At 35.7% G+C, this 21,688-nt stretch overlaps 1 protein-coding gene across 2 annotated transcripts in view; it reads left to right on the top strand.

Annotated features, from left to right (window-relative positions):
- HSD17B4 (hydroxysteroid 17-beta dehydrogenase 4) overlaps positions 1-21,688 on the top strand; it is a 91,706-nt gene that overhangs the window by 27,101 nt on the left and 42,917 nt on the right. For both annotated transcript variants that reach the window (XR_003792627.1, XM_029216341.1), the window contains exons 9-16: positions 1,319-1,410; positions 4,024-4,048; positions 5,632-5,760; positions 8,987-9,090; positions 10,514-10,750; positions 13,172-13,223; positions 18,166-18,237; positions 21,116-21,219. Coding sequence is in view for 1 of the 2 variants with exons in the window: in XM_029216341.1 (XP_029072174.1) it covers positions 1,319-1,410; positions 4,024-4,048; positions 5,632-5,760; positions 8,987-9,090; positions 10,514-10,750; positions 13,172-13,223; positions 18,166-18,237; positions 21,116-21,219 (815 nt within the window). In the remaining variant the exon portion in view is untranslated. The remainder of the gene's footprint in view (positions 1-1,318; positions 1,411-4,023; positions 4,049-5,631; positions 5,761-8,986; positions 9,091-10,513; positions 10,751-13,171; positions 13,224-18,165; positions 18,238-21,115; positions 21,220-21,688) is intronic.

Raw genomic sequence — 21,688 nt, forward strand, 5'->3', positions numbered from 1 at the left:
CTGGACCTGCTTTCTCTTCTGTAAAAGAAGAGAGTTGTTACAGATCATTTTTAAAAGCCCTTCAGATTCTGAATTTCTGTTATTTTAAATTTTGGTATTTATTACTTGTTTAGAAAAAGCTGAAAATTTATTTTGCCTCAGCATTTTTCCTCTTTTCCTCTGAAATATTAACTTACAGGCTGTTAAAGGAATTATTTGTTAAAGAACCAGGTGTTAAGAGTAATGTGTGGAGACATTTGCAATTTCTTTTCCCCCTTTGAAATATATTTGAAAAATGGAAAGTCATATATGTGACTTACATGTTTCTTACATGAAATGAAACATAATCTTAGGATGAATACTCATGAACTAACTTCCCAAGCTGTATTAGTTATTTACTGCTGTGTAATAAATTACTTCAAATTTTGTGGATTAAGACACCAAGTATATATTATGTCACAGTTTTTGGGGTCAGGAATAGTGTAAAGTGAAAGGTTTTTAGAGCTGCTTTTTAATTTACAGGGACTGTAAATGTCATCTTTGTCACTTTAAAATATAAAACTATATTTTGCCCCTTCACAGTTAAAATTTACATTTATTTGATTCTTTAAAGATTATAAGATGTATTTACAAATCGTGTCTCATTTGAGCCTTGCAACAACTTAGTAGAATAGGCAGGTAATGCATTTTAATTACCATCTTACAGATACAGACACACGTCCGAGAGAGTTGAGTGCTGTGCTCAATGCCCTAAATTGACTACATGGCAGGGCCAGCAGTAAAATCTAGGTGTTCATGCTCTTTGTGTAGTACATTTCTGCTCTGTTAAGTTGCTCACAGAAAGTATGCAACAGGAAAATAGTTCTTACACTTTGTGACTCATCAGTAATGGTTGCAAGGTCCATTTTACATCATCTTACTGTCATTACAGTTGTCAAGGCTGTTTTGTACTGTTCTAGCTTCTGGGAGAGCAAAATAGTTTTGGGAATGAATGGTACCTAAGTTCATTATGCTATGTATGCCTTTGCTCACCAGTCTTTGCCAAGGCAGCTTTAACATGTCTTCTAAACTGTACGTTACCCATCTTGGAAAGGTATATCTGATGCCTTCTATGTTAGAAGCCTGAATGTCTCCATTGGGATGAAAAGATTCTTCTAAAAGCCTTGGATGTTAATACTAATGAATTATGTATATCTAATTTTTTTCTTGTTTATTTAAAAAGTCTCTGAACCTATAATTTTATAAGTGAGGAATTTTCAGAAAGTAAAATGATTGATTGAATATGTATATATTCTTGTTGATAGATTTTTTTTTTTTTTTTTTTGGCTGTTTATTTCAGATCTTCTGGAAGCTCTGAAGCCAGATTATGTGGCACCCCTGGTCCTTTGGCTTTGCCATGAGAGTTGTGAGGAAAATGGTGGCTTGTTTGAGGTATTCTGCACCTTTGCACTTTCTCCCAAAGCAATATTTGTGTAATTAAATATAAAAAAAATGATTCAAAAATTAGTGTTTTCCAATTGTTCACATTTGTAAAAATCTGCATCAGTTGGTATCACTTGTATATTTTTTAATATTATGTATATGTTATAATTAAGGAACAAGTATGACTAATGTCCTTTTTTGAGAAAGTAACAGCAACTTTGTAAATTGTTCTTCCCTAGTTCTTCATTTCTGATATTCTTGTCAAATGAAAATGTGACTGACTGGTTTGATGTGTTTAGTCAGATACAGAAAGTCTCATTTGGTTAGAGATGCTGAGCAGTAAAGTAGAAGGACAGAGGTGATGGTTTAAAGTCAGCCAGGCCAGGTTTTGATTTCTTGCTCTGGTAATTGCTGGCTCGCTGGAATATTGTACAAATTAACCTCCCTGAGTTTTAGTTTTCTTGGGGTTTTGTTGTGAGAGCTGGAGATCATATTTTTAAACTCTTAGCATACAGAGCAGTCACCCCTCTATTTTAACTATTATATCAGTATAGCAGGAATTCAGTCTGGGTATGATAGATCAGTAAACACAACTTATTATTTGTATTAACTTTAAAAATAAACTTTGCTATGTTTCCCTGTTGCAAAGCTTTACATGTTTGCTATAAAAATAAAAACCACACATAATCCTACCATCCAGTGAGGGTCAGTTTTCACTCTATAATCAAAGTCCCTTTAGATCTCCTTATGCTGATTTATACATTTTTTAGTCCTCATTTGAGTTTGATCTCTTTTTTCTTTTCTAGCATGAACTGTTATATTTTAGACCACCCCCCTTTATTTGATTCTCTGTGGTAATATAATAATAAACCTGTTGCATGTGGAATACATGACATCCAAAGATATTTCTTGGTAGCAAAATTACCTGGCTCAGTTTGAAGTGAATGATATATATTAGCCTGATTTATTTGAATAAAAAGCTGTTTAGTAAATGAAAAACAGTCTACATATGTCTATGCAGAGATAGGTGCCTCTGCTTTCTTAATCACAGTCGTTGATTGTGAATTGTGGAAAATTAGAGGTGGAAAGAACTTTACAACTCTAGATTTACAGAAGAGAAATTTAATAATATCAAGCCAGTGGAGCTCAAAATTTGGTCTGCCTGTCTTTTTATCTCATTAAGGAATTTTTAAAAAATTCTTTGTCTTTTACATTTATGTTTGTTATTAATTCTGTGAACAAAAATAATATATGCTTTTGTAGAAAACTTCAAATATATAGGGGAGTATATAGAGGAAAATAAAAATCACCCACATTACCACTATCGAGAGATAACTCCTATTAATATTTTTGTGGATATTCTTTTCCAGTCTTTTATTAGATGTGCATTTTACACGAATAGGCTTTTTTTTTTTAGGTATACAGTTTACACACACACCCAAACATACACAGATAACTAGGATAATGCTGTAGATGAAGTTTTGTGTGTTGTTCTTTTATTTTACTATATTGTGAACATTTTTAGTAAGGGACATTTGCTGTGTGAGATTGAGTACAAAATACAGTAAGAGAGGTGTGTAATATCCTGACTTAAACCCTGAATGTAAATTAACACTTTGTTTGCCAAGTTTTGATAGATATCTAGAGTGGCAGATAGAGATTTTTTGGATCGACTGGAGCTGTTGTTTCTAGCACCTGTGAGGAGTTTGCAGCTTGTTGCTTCACTCCCCAAGTATAGTAAAAGATGATATTTTTCTTGCCTGTTATCAGTACCACTGCCACTTTAACTACTCTGACAGCATCAAGGCCGATTGTCCTGTTAATATACGTAAAAGAATGAGTGATTAAAAAGCCATACCCTTGAGCGTAGAGCCACTGAGAAGTGTGCTGTCTGCTGGTACAGTTTCTTCCGTTATATGCATGTGGAACACTGTAGTTGTGGTGTTTGAAGATATGACAAACAGATTTTCTTACATCAGACATTTTCTTCTGAGGATTTCCTTGAATGGCTTCTAGAAAAAATGTCATCTTTCTGTACGGTGATTAATGTATTTGGTCATTTTTCTTATTTCTATATAAAGGTGTTTCATTAAAATTAGTATATGTAGTTAATTAAGTCAAACCCTGGCTTTATTTTTCTTTGCTTTTTATTTATTTTTATTCATTAAGTCTTTCTAGAAGGCCATGTATTTCAAGTGATGTGCTGGGCAAATTTGATATTTATATTGTTTAACCTTCATGGTTACTTCATGAAGAGTGTATTATTATCCTGATTTTACATAAGGGGAATCTTGAGTTTAGGGAAGTCAAATTATTTAACCAGGATCAGACAGCTAGTCTGTAGAAGAACTGGTATCACACCTTGGTTTCTGTGCAAAGTCATCCTTTTCTACTACATGCATTTCTGCTATATTGTGTTGCTTTATTTTTCTACTCTGATAACATGAATAGTGCAAAGGCATGCGGGCCAACGGACTTTTGTAGAGCTGCATTATTTTCATCCATTGTTATCTAGCATTCTGATACTCGTAAAAAGATAGCTGCCTGTTTTGTTAATTTCATAAAAATTTTATTAGTAATTTCACATTAGATGGTATAACTTCTTCCTCCTCTTTTTGGTAGGTTGGAGCAGGATGGATTGGAAAATGTAAGTCTCTTTTGGTTTTTGGTTTGCCGTACATTATTTCCATATCTTTAAAACTGCATATCCAGGTAGAGCTGGATAAAGACCTTGTCAAATGCTGAACCATTGGATTTAGTGCACGCATAATCAAACTCAAACATTGTTATAGCAACAGGTCTTCTAAAACATGGAAGTTGCCCTGCAGGCCTGTGGTATTTTCAAGGATCTTTTCAATTTTTTTCCTATTAGCAGTGCTTATTCAATATTTGTTGTGTCCTATTCAGAACTGGCTGTTTCTTCAGACAGCACAGTCTCTCTTTATATTGATGTTTGTCTTCCCATGTCTCCGACACCCCACATGCCTGTTCAGCAGAGTAGTGAGTGGGAGGGAGGGCATTTTTTGAAGATGGGAAGAGCTGTGTCCTAGGCAAGTTCTCCAGTTCTCTCAGTGATTATTTTCTTCCTTGGAGCATGAGACATCAGGAGGAGACAGTGGGAAATCACACTGGACAGCTTTCTAGAAGAGAACTTGCAGCTGATCTATAGAAATTATTCTCCTTCAGCCCAATAGTAAATTCATCTGGCTTAAATCCTCTCTTCCCCCAGTTCTTAAACCTTGTGAGCTCCAAATTGGATAATTACTGTATGGTGTTTAAAAAAAATTGTGAACATTCCAGTATCCCAATTCAAGTTCTCAATTGGATGCTGGTATCAAAATTAATTGAATTATTTAAAAGTCTGCCATTACTGGATGACATTGTTACAACATATTGTATAGTATTATTAATGACTGTTCTCTAAGTTATGAAGTAACTTATTCAAACATTTTTAAGTGTCTTATGACATCTTTTAAGAAAGGAAGATCAGTTGTTGCAATAAAAGCTGTATATGGGACTTTATCAATAGGAAATCTCTAGAAGCTTCTGTCATTCCCCAGGACAAACCTTCAATTTAGTAATCATCAAAGTCTGACCATTCTGTTTAAATAAGGTTCTATTTATTCCTCAGGCTTTTTAAAAAAGAAACAGTGTTAAAAATTATCTTCATGGAACTTATGCAGCAATGATGATTTTTGTGAATCTGGGCAATCTAGTTGACTTCCCATGGAAAAGGAGGAAGAGCAAAGGGAGGAAAAGGGAGAATTATGTGGGGTTTTCTGATATATTAATTTGATTATCTGGAGTCTTTGACCTGTTACCACCACTAGTTTTCAGTTTGCTATTCAACAGAGCTCTATTCTGTTCTGTTACCTTGAAGTGTATTATCTAAGTGATCTGTGGTGATGAAGACAGTCTTTTGGTGTGATTATATATAATTTAACTTTCTGATTCAGCATTTCATCCTACCTTTAGTAGTATCTGGCATAGTCAGAGGAGGGAGAGGTTTTCCCTTCAGCTTCAAATATTAGAAAAAGAAATTTGACATCCTAATGGGTTTGTTATTTTTTTTAAATTTGTAGTAAAAATCTTTAGAAGTTAGAATCTTTTTTCCAAATTCCGTTTTTCTTGATGTTAAAAAAAAAAAAAATTCAGGGGACTCATGAATTCTACTTTCTGTGTCCCTCTTAAACTATGTGTTCATTATCTTGGTTTTGTTTCTATAACCAGTACGATGGGAGCGGACCCTTGGAGCCATTGTAAGACAGAGGACTCAGCCAATGACTCCTGAGGCGGTGAAGGCTAACTGGACGAAGATCTGTGACTTTGATAATGCCACCAAGCCTCAGAGAATTCAAGGTAAAGAGTCCCAAGTCAGTTTAGTCCTGGTTGGGTAATCAGAGGCAACAAAGCATTCTCTTCTCTTATGGAATTGTCTTCTTAATTGTGATAACTTAGATGCTCAAATCATCAAAAGCACATTTTCTGCTCCAGTAGGTATTAGAACTCTCCAATTTAAGGTATGTATGTTACTCCCACTGTCAGTTTTTCAGTTTTCTTATGATCCTGATTTTTTGGTATATGTGTGATTGAGGGGACGGTAGGAGGTATTTACCCATTTGTGCTCAATGCATCTATTCCCCATCTGATGGTTGGTTTCAAAGACTTGCCTTATCTAATCACATACTCCTTATCTGACCTGATTTTTCTTTATTTCCCCAAAAGTTTATTTAAGTCTTATATTATTTAGGCTTAGGTCTTTTCTCTCTAGTGAATAGATTTTGCTTTGTTTTAGCACTTTGTCTTTGCTACCGTTTCTCTGCCTTTCTAAGATGTCTCTTATTCCTTTTATCACCTCTGCTAATCTCGGTGCTTCTTTAGAAAAACTCAAGCCCCAGATGTTCAACAAAACCTCCCCATATATTCTGGGCTTCATATTCTGGGCTTCAGCTCTTTCTTAGCTGAACTCTTACCACTTGAGCGTCTAATCATGACTGCTTTCCACTGCTTTTGTTTCATAAGTGTGTGGTTTCTTAACTGCATAATAAGTTCCTTTGGAGGCAGAGAATGTATCTTGTATGTCCTTTTGTATTTGGTGCTAGCATAGTGCTGAACTCATAGAAAGGATTTAGTAAATGCTTGTTACCTTGAATTATTGAATCATCTATGATATGCCACAGGAAGAGATGGCCAATAAAAGTCACATTATTTTTTCTAGTATAACTCACATATGTATATAGTATATGAAATTTAAAGGACCTTTCTGGGAAGGATCATGAATCAGGATTATTTTACAGAAAAATCTTTTTTTTTCCCTTCCTAGTATTATATTTAATGTTTGATAGAAGAATATATCTGAAAAATGACTGTTCTTTTTTTTTTTTTAATCCCAGTGTTACTTTCCTGTCTACTGGTACGCTCACTGAAATTTTCATTATACTTTTCTCAATCAGAGGATAACATGATTGTTATGTCATTAGCGGTAGCATTTTCTGTATTCTTTTTTTTGTTATTTGAGGTAAATTTAGTCTACGAATAGCAGTCACCTATCAATGAAAATTAGGAAAAGGAAAAAGGAAGAAGTATCTTAAAAATTCTTCTCTGAGGTCAGAATTCCATTTTATTGCCTTAAAAGTATTACACTAATATAAAGAAAAAGCTAATGATGAATTATATAGTTATAAATGAAAAGATACCCCTAGTATTTGAAGTACAGTTAGAAAAAAAAGCTTACACTTTCTGTAGAATCACGACTTTCCAAGCACTCATTTCATCATTCTCATTTTACAGATGATGGAACTAAATCCCAGAAAAGCTGAGTAAGTGGCCCAAGCTTTCTCAGTGTTTGAGCCAAGAGTTAACTCAGGTGGTCTGTCTTTGAGTGCAGTACCGCCAGCCTGTACCGAGGTTACTTTCAGTTAAATAGCCTCCCATCTAGGCAGCAGCCTAAATGGGGTGGTAAGAGGAGGATTGGTAGGCAAGAAACCCACCTAGTGTCACCAGGAATGGCAGAGAGCCCTGGTCATCTCACATTCTGTAGTTTAGTTATAGTTTTTGTCTGAGTTTAGAAGGAGGCCCATATATCTAAGGTTTGTTAGAAAGGTCCCAGAGCTTTTGGAACCTTATGGCATATGTGGATACTCTGTGAATCTCCTTTATTAACATTTTAGGCCTCAGAATAGCAGCTTCTGAATTCTGTCTGTAGTCACTGGTCATGACGGTGGTTTTCTCTGGAAGAATTTTTAGTAATGTTTTCTGAGCAGTTACCTGTACAGAGACCTGGGGGGTAATCTTGACATTGTTGCATCCTGGAGGAGGGGTGATGGTGGGGAGAGAAGGAAAATTAGTTGTCCCTACACCAGATGGAAATTGAACATCTGTGGACAAGGATCTGACTTTACAGAGTTGTAAAATCACTCAAAGACTTTGCAAAGCTCAGAGCCTCTTTGGAATCATAACGTGGGGAGAGCATGTTGGAAACACCCAGTTGTCTTTGGTCTATTCAGAGTCTTTCACGATTTTTTCCTGCAATATCCTGACATCATGCAGTCAGTTCATGAATGCCAGTGAAGGTTCTGCAGCAGGCTTGCTGGATGAGATAGGAATGATTGTCTAAAGCATTGTAGCTTTTCTTAGTCACGTCTGTAACAAAAGCTTTTTTTTTTTGGAAATAGCTTACATTTATTTGGATTTCACCAGGGGAATATTAGCTCTTTAGGATATTTGAAAGATGATGATTTTATGATCTTTATGTAATAGGTTTACCAAAGCACTGTGTCTTATTTAAATTCCAGTGATCCTAAAGAGAAAATTCAATTCGTTCATCCTTATTTATCCTGAAGTTGATTGACTTGAATCATTCATGATTTAAAATTTTTTTCAGTACAAATGAAATATAGTTCAACTATATAGGAAAAATCTGGAAGTCTGTCCTGTAGGTCACTTTAAATAGCACTGTAAAATAACTGGCTAGATATTTCACATATGCAAATTGCTCTTCCCACTCCATAGTGGGACTGATTTTTTTTTTAAATTAATTTTTATTGGAGTATAGTTGATTTACAATGTTGTGTTAGTTCCTGCTGTATAGCAAAGTGAATCAGTTATACGTATACATATATCCACTGATTTTTAGATTCTTTTCCCATATAGGTCATTATAGAGTATTAAGTAGAGTTCCCTGTGCTATACAGTAGGTTCTTATTAGTTATCTATTTTATATATAGTAGTATGTATATGTCAATCCCAGTCTCCCAATTTATCCCTCCCTGTCTCCCTCCCCACTTGGTAACCATAAGTTCGTTTTCTACATCTATAACTCTCTTTCTGTTATGTAAATAAGTTCATTTGTACCATTTTTTTAGATTCCACATATAAGTGATATCATAGATATTTGTCTTTCTCCTTCTGACTTAACTTCACTCAGTATAACAATCTTTAGGTCCATCCATGTCACTGCAAATGGCATTATTTCATTCTTTTTTTATGGCTGAGTAATATTCTATTGTATATATGTACCACATCTTTATCCATTCATCTGTTGATGGAAAGAAGCATTATTATTGTTATTTATTCCTTTTTTTAGAATCAATTGGCGGTATAATTGAAGCTCTAAATAAAATAGATTCAGATGGAGGAATTTCGGCAAATCATACCAGTAGTGCGACATCAACAGCTACATCAGGATTTGTAAGTGGAAGAGAAAGCCTAGCGCTTTGCCTTCTCTGGAGACTTTTTTCTTTTCTTTCCTTTTCTTTTATGCAAAAAATACTTTTCCAAGCTATTAATTTATTGTTAAATAGGAAAGGTGAGTGACCATAAAACTTTATAGAACATGTACTGAACGTTTATAAAATTTGAATGAACATAAGGCTAAAATATTAAATGTAACTTTTACTTTCTCTTCTTCAGTGTAATAAACAAGTGTCTTTTTTGTTTTTTGGAGCATTTTTGAAAATCGTCCTTCAGTCACTTTCTAACTCTTTAGAAAAGGATATTTAACTTAGTGCCTCTTTTGAGTCATTTCTTTTAAGGAAAAGCATTGATAGATTGTATTTTGGAAATATTTCAACATGGCTGCAAAGTAAAAAGTCTCCCATTGTGTCAGAAATTCTAGTAGAGCTGTGGTTATAGCTCTTGTGAAGTTTGCTGATTACCTATCTCCAGTACTGCTTTTTTAAAAAAAAATTATAGTGCATAAATAATAAGAAATAAGTCATTTGACACATTCAGTTATGGTGTTTTGTGACTCAGGGGAGACATAGTGATGAAATAAACAATCTAATTGTAACCCTGAGAATATGATCAGTTTATAAATGTGATTTTACTTTAGAGTAGGGGTTGGCAAACTCTTTTGGTAAAGGGCCAGATGGTAAATATTTTAGGCTTTATGGACCACGTACTGTTTCTGACACATAATCTGCTTTTTCTTTTTTTAGACCACTCTTAAAAAAATGTAAAAACCATTTTTAATTCTCAGCTGTTGTTTGCTGACTCTTGCTTTAGAATGAAAGTGATCAAAAATTGGGCATGATTCTTTCATAACCTAACATATGCTTCACAAATTGGCTAGGCATGTCATCACTAAATAGAAAAATACAATATCCAGTTAGATAAAGGACAGTCCTAGGTAGGAGCTTACAGTAAAATCTAATTATAACCAAAACCATTATGAGGGAGTCTGATTTACAAGCATTAAGCAGTGTTTTGCTCATCTGTTTATACTGACTTTTATAAAATAGATCTTATAGAGCCATTCATTATCCCTGTTTATAATAATTTTTTTATTTTTTGTAATTTTGAGTAGCTAACAGTCACTGTATTAATAGGCTTTTCCATCATCAGAGACAGGAAAGTTGAAAATGAGATACACTATCTGTTAACAAGAAGTGGGCAAGAAAAAAGTACTTATTTGTCAATGAAGTCTTTTTCCATACAATTGATTTTATTAAGAAAATATAGTGAAACAATTATGATACCCTATCAGATTCACTAAAATGACATTCTATTCACAAAGCTAAGTATGTAGCAGTTAGTAGTTTTGAAAAGTCAGAAATTTAAAGATTTGACAAGAATATCAGTGAAAAAATAATTTTCTACAATTGTTCCATAGGCTGGAGCTATTGGCCATAAACTTCCTCCATTTTCTTCTTCTTATACGGAACTGGACACTATTATGTATGCCCTTGGAGTGGGAGCATCAATCAAGGAGCCGAAAGATTTGAAGTTTATTTATGAAGGGAGTTCTGATTTCTCCTGTTTGCCGACCTTTGGAGTTATTCTAGCTCAGAAATCTATAATGGGTGGAGGATTAGCAGAGATTCCTGGGCTTTCAGTCAACTTGGCAAAGGTATGCATAATAAGAAACCTTTATTTTGCTCTTCTTCTCTTCCTTTAAATATGATTGGTAAATGTCACATACTCTGTGTGTGTGTGTGTGTGTGTGTGTGTGGTGTCTTAATACAATAGTTTATAGTGGTTGATTCAAGAATAAAGATTTAGCATGTCTTTTAATTTTTCTTAAAAAGAAAAAAAGGGTAGAGAGTTCATTGAAAAGGCAAGCAGAAAGAAGGCAACAGTAATTATGTACAGTCCGTAACCCTGACATGTTATTAATTCTCTCTCTGCCATTACATGCAATTTGACCAAGAGTTAATAACTTCTCTAAGCTTCAGTTTCCTTATCTATAAAATGGGTATGATAATCCTTACCTGATAATAGTGATGAAGGAGCAAGAGCGAAGAATATTTGAAGCAGAGAGAACAGGTGTAAAGGGCCCCAAGGCAGGTGCATACTTACCTTGCTTTTGGTTGATACAGCTATAGAATGAGCAAGGGGGCAGCGGTGGGAGAAGAGGGCCTTGTAGTCATCATAAGAATTTCAACTCATACTCTGATTAACATGGGAGGCCATTTATAGTGCTTTGGACTGAGGAGTGGTATGATCTGGCTGTGTTCACTCACAGGCTCATTTTTGCTCCTCTGTGGGGAATAGGTTTATGGGAGCCAAGCATGGAAGCAGGGAAACCAGTTTGGAGTTTATTATGGTAATTCCAGCACTAGTCTGGATATGCGTGGAAAGAAAGAGGAGTCAAGGCTGAAGGTTTTTGGTCAGGTTAACTGGGATGATATATATGCATATATACCCGTATATTCATAATTAATTATGTACATATTACTATGTATAATAAAATAGATATATACAATCACTTTAAGGTGGGGATGATCAGGAGTTGGTTTTGGACAGATCTGAGATGCCTATTATACATTCAAGTGGAGATATAAAGTGGGCAGTTAAATGTGTGAGTTTAGAGTTTGCGGGGGAGGCCCTACGGGGATTTGTAGCGTTTAAGTGAGATTTAAAGACATGAGACTGGGTGAAATCACCAATGTGTGAATGTAAGTAGAGAAAAAAAGCCTGAGTTTGGTGAGAGGTTGAAGAGATGAGAAGGAGTTAGCAAGAGAGACCGGGAAGGAGTGGCTGGTGAGGTATGAGGAGTATCAGGAGAATGTGGTATTTGAGAAGCAAAGTGAATAAATTGTTCCAAGAAGGAAGGAGCAAACAATTGTGAGAAGGCTTTGGGGTTATTTTATTTCTTGAAGTAAGGGTCAGGCCATGAGTCCAGTTGATAACTGTTGAATCGTAGACTTTTGAACTGGTTTCTGTGATTTTGACTGATTGGAGAACCCATTTACTGGAGGATCGATTAGCTCATTGCTGCTCTGAATCTATGAGAATCTCCGGTTATTTTATTAAAGTATTCGATGAAGTAGGGAGGGAGGCAAGAAATAGATGCCAGGCAGTTTGTTGTTTTAGTCACTCTCCCGTGGTATTTGTTGCATACAGTTCTTCTGTTTGGGTAATGTCGGTACAAACAATTAAAGTAAATGTTTCAGAATTCTTCCTCAGAGTTGGAAGGAGTTGGAAATCATGAATAGTGTTCAAAATCTGTCCCTGGGAATGATAGCCGTCTTGGGATTTGAATCCCAGTCTTCCTAACCTTGAGCTTCCAGGTCGTATGATAGTGAGGCAGTCCTTCATTTGTCCTCCCATCACTACCCTCACCCCTTTTCTTTTTCCCTTCTGGGTTCTGAGGAAGACTGGGAATTAAACTGTCCCATAGCAGTTGAGTGTGGTCATTCGGATATATGGGTCAGGTTTTGTTTTTACTGTCCTATAGTATTCCTACATATATTTTTATATTCTTGCTTTGATACATTGAGGTTAAGTGGCTATGAAGTTGCACAGGGTCTTTAGTATTTACTCTTACACTAAGGAAATGTTGACATTGCTTTTACTTGAATGTGGTTGTAAGATTTATATTAATGTTTTGGTTGTGTCATTTGTATTTGGCAGGTGTGACCTGAAATTACTTTTCTAGTACTGACCTATTTGTTCATTTTTATTCAATAGATATTTACTGGATACCTGCTATGTTCCAGGCACAGTGATGAACACTGGAAATACGCCTAGTTTAGTGTCTCCATTGGCAAATAATCCGCAGTTATCAGTCAACAAAAATTTATGAATGTCAAGAAAGAACACAAATATATATCTTCTATTCTAGAGAGCTGACAGTCTTTAGATTGGGGGACTGATTATTTCTGAATCATATAATTAAGAAGTGGGAGCCAAATTGAGACAGATAATTTGGGGGAAGTAGTCACGTGAACGTGTGGACAGTGAAATGCCACTTGTGATTAGCAGTATCCACAGAAGAAGCTGTGGAAGAAGAAAGTCTACTAATAAAATTTTGCTTACCCTAACGCAGGTTCTTCATGGGGAGCAGTACCTGGAGTTATATAAACCACTTCCCAGAGCAGGTGAGTTCTTGATCGTTTTATTTTCTGACTAACCTTCCAAACTCTGTCAATGTGTTAAACTGGCATAGAGCAACCTAAATAAACTATAAGTTATTTATGTGCATGTCAGGCATTAGAGTAGATTGATGTTAACTAGTACCTATTTTGGTTCCCTTAAACTTTGTCCTGTTTGAATAGTCTTATTTAAGAAATTACTTCAAAATACTAAACATCTGGTCAGCAATTGAAAGGAGCATTTTCTGTGTGTGTCCTAAACTTAGTGATTGTGTATAATCAGTTATGATTCCCATGAATATGATTCTTCATTCTTTTCTCAGGTATTTGTGTTGGTACTGATTTTCATAAAGCAAACAATGTTAAAAGATACAATGTCTTGCATTAACTTTTTTCTATCTTCTTTTAGAGTAAGTAAAACCAAGGCTGTCTTAATAATCAATTTATTTCTCTCAATAATATCTTGTTCAGTAAATCTTCTCATTATTTTTTCACGTTACTTCGATATATTTATGTTGCTACTCTGATGTCAGAATATTAATTATATACTGACCATGTAAGGTGGTAAAATAAAAAAAAAGTCTTTTTCATTTCACATTATATAATGGTAGAGGTCAGCAAATAGCTAGAATTGTACTTTAATTTTTTTTGAGATTTTAATTAAAAAAAATTCGTATTGCTTAATGCTGAATAGTTCTGTTTCAGTGTTAGTGTTACTTGTTTCTGGTTGTTTTTGTAGTTCTTCCCTGTTTTTTTCTTCTTTTAGTTTTTTCCTTTGTAGTTTCATGCTTTTCTTTTGCTTGTGTTCCTTTCTCTTTTGTTTTTGGGTATCTGTTGTAGATTTTTGATTTGTGGTTACCATGGGGCTCATAGATGTTGATCTATGACTCTATTTATTTGTTTTAAACCAGGTAGTCCCTTAAGTTCAAACACATTTTAAAAGCTCTATATTTTTTTACTCGCTTCCCCCATCTGTGTTTTTGATGTCATATTTACATCTTCATGTTTATCCCTTTACTGATTATTGTAGTTATACTTGATTTTACAATTTTTTGTTTTTTAATCTTTGTACTAGCTTATTTAAGTGGTTGAGCCTCAACCTTCCCTATGTATTTGCCTTTACTAATGGGATTTTTCCTTTTCTATAGATACTTACTTCTTGTTATAGCCTTTTCTTTTCCAGTTAGAGAGGACCCTTTAACATTTCTTTTAGGGTTGGTTTAGTATTGATGCTTTTCCAAGAAGTTCTTTATCTCCCCTTCAATTCTGAAGGATAATCTTGCTGGGTAGAGTATCCTAAGTTGTAGGGTTTTCCCTTTCAGCACTTTAAATATGCCATGCCACTCCCTTCTGGCCTGCAGAGTTTCTGCAGAACAATCAGCTGATAGCCTTATGGGCATTCCCTTGTATATGCTCTTTGCTTTTCTTTTGCTGCCTCTAGAATTCTCTCTTTAAGTTTTGCCATTTTTATTATGCTATGTCTTGGTGCGGGTCTGTTTGGATTCATCTTGTTTGGGACCCTCTGTGTTTCCTGTACCTGGATATCTGTTTCCTTCTTCAGACTTGGGAAATTTTCAGCCATAATTTCATTAAATATATTTTTACCCCCTTCTCCCTTTCTTCTCCTTCTGGGACCCCTATAATGGAATGTTGGTATGCATGATGTTACCCCAAAGATCCCTTAAAATGTTCTCATCTTTTTTCTTTTTGCTGTTCTGATTGGGTGATTTCCATTTTCTATATTCCAGATCACTTATGTGTTCTTGTGTATCACCTAGTGTGCTGTTAATTCCTTTTAGTGTGTTTTTCTTTTCAGTTGTTGTATTCTTCAGTTCTGATTGGTTCTTTTTAGAATTTTCTAGTTCCGTGTTAAAACTCTCACTGTATTCAGCTATTCTTTTCCCTAATTCAGTTAGCATTCTTATTACTAATGCTTTGAATTCTTTATCTGGTTAATTGTTTATTTCTATTTCATTAGTTGTTTTTTTTCAGGAGTTTTCTCTTGCTCTTTCAGTGGAAACAGATTCCTCTGTCTTTTCATTTTGCTTATCTATTTCTTTATCTATTGAAATTTGGTGAAATAGTTACCTATGGTGGTCTTGAAGGGGTGTTCTTTTGTGGGCGTGTCCCTATACAGTCTGTGTGTGCCCAGTGGCATTGATGGGAGAGCTGGATTTGATGTGAGCACAATTTATGTCTTTTCTCAAGGTGTGCTGGCAGCTGTGATCTTGGTAGGGGGTGGGGCTGGAGATGGAGGAGTAGGGCCAAGCTAGATGTTAGGTAGAGCTTCCCCTCTGCTTAGTGGCTGTTACCCCACTATTTGGTGCGGGGGCAGGTCCCAAGTTGGTGGAGCAGAAGCCCTGAGGGTCGGGTCTGAGCTGGCTAAATTTCCTTTAAGTGTGTGCTTTCCCCCCCTCCCAGCACTGGCACCCTTACCCCAGAGGGGAGCAGTGGTGGAGTGAGAGGGGCTGGGGTGGGTAGTCAGTGAGGGTCGGAGCATGGATTTTGTTTGGCATGGCCACCATCAGAGATCTGGAGCCCCTGTGCAGTCACCAGTAATGGCTGCCCCCTCACCACTCAGTTGCCACTTAGGGTCTGAACCTCCTCAGTGTCTCATGGCTGAGCCTTTTCCTCAATCACGGCAGCCCAGAGTGTGAAGCTGCAACACGAGGCAAATGGTGCTGGTGTGTTCTCTCAGCTCAGGCTGGGGACCAGGGCAGTTGTAGGCAACCAGTCAGCTACCCAAGTGGTTTCAGTCTGCCCTCTCTGCCCTGCCTCGGGAGCACATAAGTGTTCACATGCTCCCGGAGTCCAGGCTTCCCACAGCCCTCCTGTTAATCTCACTGGCCCTCCAGCCAGCCAAGGGGACTCGTGTTCCCTCTGTTGGACACCAGGGCTGGGGTGCCCAATATGTGGCTTGAAGTGCTCACTCCGCAGGGAAGGTATCTTCCTGTGTAATCTCCTTTTTCCTCTGAGTCCCCTCTCAGGGGCACAGGTACTGACCTCGCTTTTCTTCCTTTTCTACCCAGTTACCTGTGGGTCTTTCTTACAGTCTTGGTTGTACAGGTCTTTCTGGTAGTCTCCACTTAATTTTCAGGGAGAATTGTTCCACGTGTAGATGTATTTTTGATGTGTTTGTCGGGGGGGAGGTGAGTTCCGTGTTCTCCTGCTCCACCATCTCAGTTTGAGTCTTCCGTTTAGTGTTACAGCCTAAGTTTTCACGCAGCCCTTTTTTATCTGAGGCAGTGTGCAGTGTGTGGTCAGGTGAAGAAGTCTGGCTTTTATTTTAAAGACAATAGATAACCACTGAAGGACTGAAAGGAGAGAATTATATGATCAAACGTGGATTTTAGAAAGCATCAACTCTGGCTCATGTTTGTAATGCTTGGATTCTAAGGGAATGAGATAGAGAGAAGGAGATTTTGTAAGAGACTGTTGTAATAATCTAGGTTAGAGACCGTGGTTGATTGAATAGGATTGTGGGCATGAGGATGGATATAAGTGGAGAAATTATAGCGATATGTAGGGAGTGGGCTTGGTGTTTCATTGGATGTGGAGTTGATCACCTGAAGAGATCATCAGCAATTTGACAATTATTTATTGATTACTTCCTAACTTCTAGGCTTTCTGCTAGGGTTGTGAATAAATGGAGAATGGAAGCAAATCTGGACTCTGCCCTCATGGAGCATATAACCTAGTTGGTGGGGAGGGCAGCCAATAATCAAAAAGCCACACAAATAAATGTACACTTACAACTATATGTGCTAAACATTACAGATGAAACATACATGATACCATTAGAACTTAAAATAGAAGGATTTGGCATAATCAGGTTGGTAATCAGGTTGACTTTGGGAAAAAATAACTTCAGACATAATAGGAGAGCAGGTTTTAAAGTTGGTCAGAGTGGACATGCAGGTACCTCGTTAGAAGTCTGTTGTGGTAGTTCAAATGAAATGATGGTAGCTTAGGCTAAGGTGGTGGTGGAGAGATGGAGAGAAGTGGGAGAAGCAGAGAGAGATTTAGGAGGTGAAAGTGACAGCAATCTATTTATCCTTAGCATTTCTTTTACCATCTTTCACACCTAGGCAGGTACCAAGTTCTTTGCTTCTCTCCCTTCAATACATTTAGAATCCTATTTCTGTCCACCTCACTTCGACCACCATCATCTCTCACTTTCTAAGTGTTCTCTCTGCCTCCATTCTTGCTCCCTTCAGGTCTGCTCTTCTCACTGTAGCCAGAATATTATTTCCAAAATGCAAGTGTATTTGTCACTTCTCTATTAAAAACCCTAGATGGCTGTTCATAGACTTCAGGATGAAATCAGAAACTTTTCATATAATCTACCTTCTCCCAGTCTCTGCATACTCAAGTCTTGCCACATACTTAGACACTATTTTATGAGGCAGGGGTCATGCTGAAGTTTCTGGCTTGGCAGTTGGTGGATAGTACCATTCATTCGTATAGGGAACAAAAGAGAAAAACAGCTTGGAGAAAAAGATTATGAGTTCACTCCCAAACAATTGTTAATCCATCAAGATTTAACATTACCAGTTAAATAATGGAACAGTCCCTAAAAGAACAGAGTAGTTAGAAAGAAACACTGTCTAATTGAAGCCCGTAGAGTAGAGATTTGAGAAGGAATGGGGTAGATGGTGTTGGCTGTATGCTTAACAAGTGTTCATTGAATGATTGAAAATTGTTACTTTTTACAACCTAATTTATCAGAATTATTGATGTTTCAAATTTGGTGATTCAGGTATTCTGATTGCTTTTAATGTTTATGATTCAACATTATATTGAAAATTATTCTAAATCATGATTTTTTAGTTTTGCTGAACTTACAGTGGAAGTTATGTTAATTTCTCTCATGTCTTCATATAACTTACAGTCTTTAAAACAGTCTCCTTATTTACTTACTTATTTATTATTTTACTTTCCATTTTAGGAAAATTAAAATGTGAAGCAGTTGTTGCTGATGTCCTGGATAAAGGATCCGGTTTAATAATTCTTATGGATGGTAACTCATTTCTAATTCTTATAATAATATTGTTAGATTCATAGACTTTGTATGTAATACAATACTTTATCACAGAAGTTGATGAATAAGTTTCTATTTATCTTCCAATTGTGAGAAAGCAAGATTAGTGTTCTAAAAATTCACAAGCTTTTTTAGAAAATAAGGGAGGAGGGGGTGGTCCAGAGAGTGGGACATTTCAGGGGATTTGTAACAACATAACCAAAGCACAGAGGTGAGAAATGTGGCTGGTATAGCAAGCATAGAGGAGAATTATGCTTCCTAGATTATGTTTGTGGCAGGAATGAATACATAGACTGCCCTCAATTGATAATTAGGCTATGTTGTAGATACTCTTTTCTATGTTAGGTCTTTGGAACTTGGAACATATTTGACCCCTGAATCATTCTTATAAATTGTAGTTAGGTTCTTAACCTTGCACATTCAAACCTATTGAACTTATAATGTGGTTTAAACACCATAGCCACATTTTATTTGCAGTGGAAAAAAAGATTATAGTAGTTTAATGAATGTTGAAATACTAGTATTTAAACATAAGCTAAAGATACATTGCTTAGAATTTATTTGTTTTAAAGTTTAAGAACAATAGAAATAGATAAGCATTATAAAAAATTTTGGAAATAGCAGTGGAAAGTTTAATATTGTCTGGTATTTGGAATGTAGGCTTTATCATTTTTGTTCTAAATATACAGGAGGTTATACTGAATATGTTGTTTTGGAACTTGCCTTGTTTTTACTTAATAATATATTGAGAACATTTTTAATGCTCTTAAATATTTTTCTACTACATTGTTTTTGTTAACTCATAGTTTACAAAGTAAACTATGTATTTCATCATAGACACGTAGAACGTGTGTCTGTTCTCTCTCTTTCCCTCTTCCTCCTTATCCCTCTTCTTTCTTTTTTAAGATTTTTGTATTTTCTAACCATTTCAAATATTGGCTAACATTTGGCTGCAACTCACCCAGTTTTCTTTTAGTCTTCTCACCATTCTACCAAATGTCTACCACAAAAAAGTTCTGCAGTAACCTTAGCTTTAATTTTTACTCTTCTTTCTTGATCTACTCCATTTATTTAGCTATAGCTTGGTAATGGATAATAATTTATTAGAATTTGTAGATAAAATATAGATGGAATTAGATATCCAATTTTCTGTGTAATAAGGGTAAAAGTCTTATTTTAAATACAAATCACCATGACTTCCGTTATTTTTTGTTATAATTATAGTTTTCCTTATTATACAATTCAAAATCATATTCCTAGTTTTATAGTGCTGGTGATTTAGGTGATGCTCAAACTGTCACCAGGAAAGTAGTCAGTAGAAAGAGGGACAGCTGTCTTTCATTCATTACTTGCTTACTTGTTCACTAACTTGCTCAATCGCATCGTTTGTTCATTGATTTACTAATTAATTTAATACCTATTTATTAGGTGCCGTTTCTGTCCCAGTTACTGTTCTAATTGCTGGGAATATGATGGTGAGCAAAAAAGCCATGATCCTACCCTCCTGAAGCTTATACCTTCATTCTCACTTACTTCTTCTTTTACATTCCAGGCTCTATTGAGGACTTCAGCAGAATGTTTGAAAATTTGGGAGTGTGGTTATCTGTATTTTATTTTAATTTTTAAATTTTATTGAATTTTAGTGGATTTACAATGTTGTGTTAAATTCTGCTGTACAGCAAAGTGATTTAGTTATACATATATACATTCTTTTTCATATTCTTTTCCATTATGGCTTATCACAGGATATTGAATATAGTTCCATGTGCAATACAGTAGGACCTTGTTGTTTATCCATCCTATATATAATAGTTTCCATCTGCTAATCCCAAACTCCCAATCCATCCCTCCACCACCTTCCTTTCCCCTAGGCAACCACAAGTCTGTTCTCTATATCTCTGAGTCTATTCCTGTTTTGTAGATATGTTCATTTGTGTCATGTTTTAGATTCCACATATAAGTGATATATGGTATTTTTCTCTTTCTGACTTCTCTTGGTATGATAATCTCTAGGTGCATCCGTGTTGCTGCAGATGGCATTATTTCAGTCTTTTTTATGGCTGAGTAATATTCCTGTGTGTGTGTGTGTGTGTGTGTGTGCGCGTGTGTGTGTGTGTGTGTGTGTATCACATCTTCTTTATCCATTCATCTGTTGATGGACTTTTAGGTTGTTTCCATGTCTTGGCTATTGTAAATAGTGTTGCTATGAACATAGGGGCGCATGCATCTTTTTGAATTATAGTTTTGTCTGGATATATGCCTAGGAGTGGGATTGCTGGATCATATGGCAATTCTATTTTTAGTTTTTTGAGGAACCTCCATAGTGGCTGTACCGATTTACATTCCTACCAACAGTGTAGGAGAGTTCCCTTTTCTCCACACCCTCTCCAGCATTTGTTATTTGTAGACTTTTTAATGATGGTCATTCTGACCAGTATGAGGTGGTACCTCATTGTAGTTTTGATTTGCATTTCTCTAATAATTAGCGATGATGAGCATCTTTTCATGTGCGTTAGTCTGCATTTTATAGTGGAATTGTTTGAAAGGTTTGAGAAGGAGAGAATTGAAATACGAAAGGCAGTTGGGGAACTTTAAGAAGAGGTGAGATGAACTGCTGTTTCATAGTCAAGAAAGGATTTGTCAAGATCCTCTTCTCTCTGCCTTCCAGAGACTGGTAGTGAGTGATTAAAATGAGTGCTCTGTATCCCAAACTTGGGTGTCTTTAAATTGCAAAGCCTTTTAGTAATTCGATTTTGTTTCTGAAACTTTTCAAAGGATTGTTGATCATATATTGGGTAACTAGTTATGTCTTTTGGTAATAAACCTCTTTTCTTTTTTTCTTTCATTTACTTTTCAGTCTACTCTTATTCTGGGGAGGAACTTATATGTTATAATCAGTTCTCCATCTTTGTTGTTGGCTCTGGAGGCTTTGGTGGAAAACGGACGTCAGACAAAGCTAAGGTAGGCTATGACTTCATAAGCGAGATACATGTGTCGTTAAGGATCCTTATCTGTATTTTGAACTTACGATATGTGTAATTTCATAGAGTAGGGCTTCAATAATCCACACTTCTTTGAATCAGAATGTGTTCCTTGGATTTGAAATGCTGTTTATATTTGTATATTTTAATATATAACATGTGTTATATATAGAAAAGTCTGGCTGACGTAAGTGTAATGTAGCTGAGGTAACTATGGGAATATCTTTGCTTTCTTATGCAAACTTTGCCTGCATCCAAAACTCTTTAGAAAAACCTAACACATACAAGTGATCCTTGTATAAATGCAAATCATCATTCATTAAATGACTTGAGCATTTCTCTTGTATAAAACAATTCTAGTTACTCTTTAGTTCTCAAATTCTATCCAAAAACATAGTTTTTTTTCCTAAAAATATTTTGTAAATTGGATTTTACATCAATTTAACCTA

This window comes from Monodon monoceros, unplaced genomic scaffold (genome assembly GCF_005190385.1).
Source record: "Monodon monoceros isolate NGI ecotype Baffin Bay Population unplaced genomic scaffold, NGI_Narwhal_1 Super_Scaffold_12, whole genome shotgun sequence".
Classification (NCBI taxonomy): Eukaryota; Metazoa; Chordata; class Mammalia; order Artiodactyla; family Monodontidae; genus Monodon; species Monodon monoceros.